At 41.9% G+C, this 2,305-nt stretch overlaps 1 protein-coding gene across 1 annotated transcript in view; it reads right to left on the bottom strand.

Moving 5' to 3' along the window:
- Positions 1-2,305, bottom strand: part of RALGAPB (Ral GTPase activating protein, beta subunit (non-catalytic)) — a gene marked incomplete at its 5' end in the record, with an annotated part of 31,335 nt that overhangs the window by 20,610 nt on the left and 8,420 nt on the right. Inside the window, 2 exons of the mRNA XM_010189001.1 lie at positions 1-33; positions 1,155-1,288. The exon at positions 1-33 is cut by the window's left edge and continues 171 nt beyond it. Of these exons, the coding sequence (XP_010187303.1) occupies positions 1-33; positions 1,155-1,288 (167 nt within the window). The remainder of the gene's footprint in view (positions 34-1,154; positions 1,289-2,305) is intronic.

Raw genomic sequence — 2,305 nt, 5'->3', positions numbered from 1 at the left:
CTTCCGATCAGATGAATCGACCACCACCTTCACCTGGGCAAAGCGAGCAGGAGAGGATGAGAATTTGTCCACCAAAATCCTTCAGAGAAGAAATAAGTTTTTAAGAGCATTTTTAAATGCCTTTTTAAGACATAGGAATAAAGAGTTGAGCTCTTTTACAATTACAACTTCAAAGCTCTGGGCAAGAACATTTATCCGGGATGGATATTGAAACCTAAGGGAAAGAAATGCTGCACTGAGGTGCCACCACACTGCATGGGTTGGTTTCCAAGAGTGGTACCAATATGGTTAGACAAGAAACTAATTGCAAGCTGAATAAAACAGTATTTGAAACTCAAACTCAGCAAATACCTCTTTCCTTTGGTTACAGCAACCCATTCTGCACCTCCAAGAACCCACTCACTGCCAAGCTGTTTAGTATCCTGGCATATTTGCAATCTGCTAACTAACAGCAACAAAACCCCTTGTTTCCAAGTCTGGTTGCACGGCGAACAGACAGACCATTCACCCAACCAAGCAAAGCTTGGTTCACAGTGGGGCTGAAAACAAATGGCCCAAGTCTTGCACTAGCACTGGAAGCTTTGTGGCAAGTTATTCCTCAACTGTGCAACCCAATATGACAGATGCATCCTCCGCAGTGTAAAAAACAAAACCAAACCCAAACCCAGATGCTCACAGGAATGCCTGAAAAAGGTTAAAAGCCAGTCAGCTCTGCAAAGCCAGGCCGAACTGTGCAGTAGAACCATGTGTGTCGGAACAAGCCACGCTGAGCTTTGCCTGCAGACACGAGGCGCTTACTGGGCACACAGAGCACTGCATCAGGAAAGAATGAAGTACAAAGGAGGACTGCTCTGTTTTGTGCCCAAACTGAACATTTGCTGACAGACACAGGCCTCTGTTTGGTGGCATGACTTAGTATCATAGAGTGGTTTTGGTTGGAAAAGACCTTTAAGATTATCGAGTCCAAACATTGATCCAGCCTCAAGTCTGCCACTGGATCATGTCCCTAAGCACAACATCCACTCAACTTTTAAACATATCCAGGGATGGTGACTCAACCACCTCCCTGGGGAGCCTGTTCCAGTGCTTCACCTAAACAGGACTAGAATTATCCTTTGAGAAGAGGCCCGAGCACCCAAAAGTTCAACTCTCACCTTTGCCAGTCCAGACAGCAGCTCCAGTGCAGCCAGGGAGATGCTCATGTCCTGCCTCCACTGGGAGTTAAGTCTCTGGGTGACGAGGTGGATGCTGCGTATCAGTAGCCCAGCAGCTGTATCTGTATTAAGAGCTAGGATATAACCCCAGTACCACAGACCACAGGGAGGGAAAACAACTACATGTTAGTGACAGTAAGCAAAGCACAGCCACAAGCCAAAGCAGCCACAATACACACAAAATAAAATTACACACAACTCAACCTAGACCTAGCTGGTCACTTTTGCACAGCCTACTTCCAGACATTATATGGACACACGTTCAGACAACTCTTTTAAAGACATTTTGGATAATCCCAGCACTGCTGCATTTCAGCAGAAGAACAGGTTTTGCTTTGCTGTTGTACTTAAACCGCTATGATGTCTTGTAGTCTCAGAAAAACTTAGGCATTGGCAATGTACATTAAGTACATTAGTACTTGTACATTTAGGAATCAGTAATGAACTAATGGAGCGCATGCAACTTCAGGTATCTATGCCAGAAGTTACCCAGTCTGTGTCTATACCTAGTGAAAACTTTTGTAGTATTGGCTGTTCTAATTTCAGAACAGTAGGAACATAAAAACTATTCATATTTGTTAATTCTGCAGTAGGCAAATTGATTTCAGAACCAAAACCAGCTAAGTGACTTGCTATAAAGAGACATGAGAACCATGACAGCTAAGATCCTTCCTTCCCAAAACTTCAATCACCGTATTTAACACTCAGGAGCCAAGTACAATGTTACACCAGTAGCAGACTCAAGTGTCTGCTACAGTTAAACGGTAGGAATCGACCATCACGTTTTAACTTCTCCATTTTTCGAAGCATCCAGCAAAAAACCAGAAAATTCTTTTAATAAATTTCTTACAACCTTACCTTCTGTGCATAGGAAATTTTAAAAATCCAATCAAATAAATATATTCTAAAAATATCTTTCAAGTCGTGTCATGGTTTATATACTCAATAAATCAAATTTTTAAAAGATTAATTTTTTTTAACCTTAAAAATGGGTATTTTTATAAGCACGTGTCAATGAAAGCCCATATGAATTCAACACACAATTCAAACAGTGTGCTGAAAACCAGCACCAATAATGTCAAAACAAGTCT

The sequence above is a fragment of the Mesitornis unicolor genome, unplaced genomic scaffold, assembly GCF_000695765.1.
Source record: "Mesitornis unicolor isolate BGI_N332 unplaced genomic scaffold, ASM69576v1 scaffold4300, whole genome shotgun sequence".
NCBI lineage: Eukaryota > Metazoa > Chordata > Aves > Mesitornithiformes > Mesitornithidae > Mesitornis > Mesitornis unicolor.
Note: the sequence above shows the minus strand (reverse complement) of the source record. Positions and strands in the feature narration are given on the sequence as shown.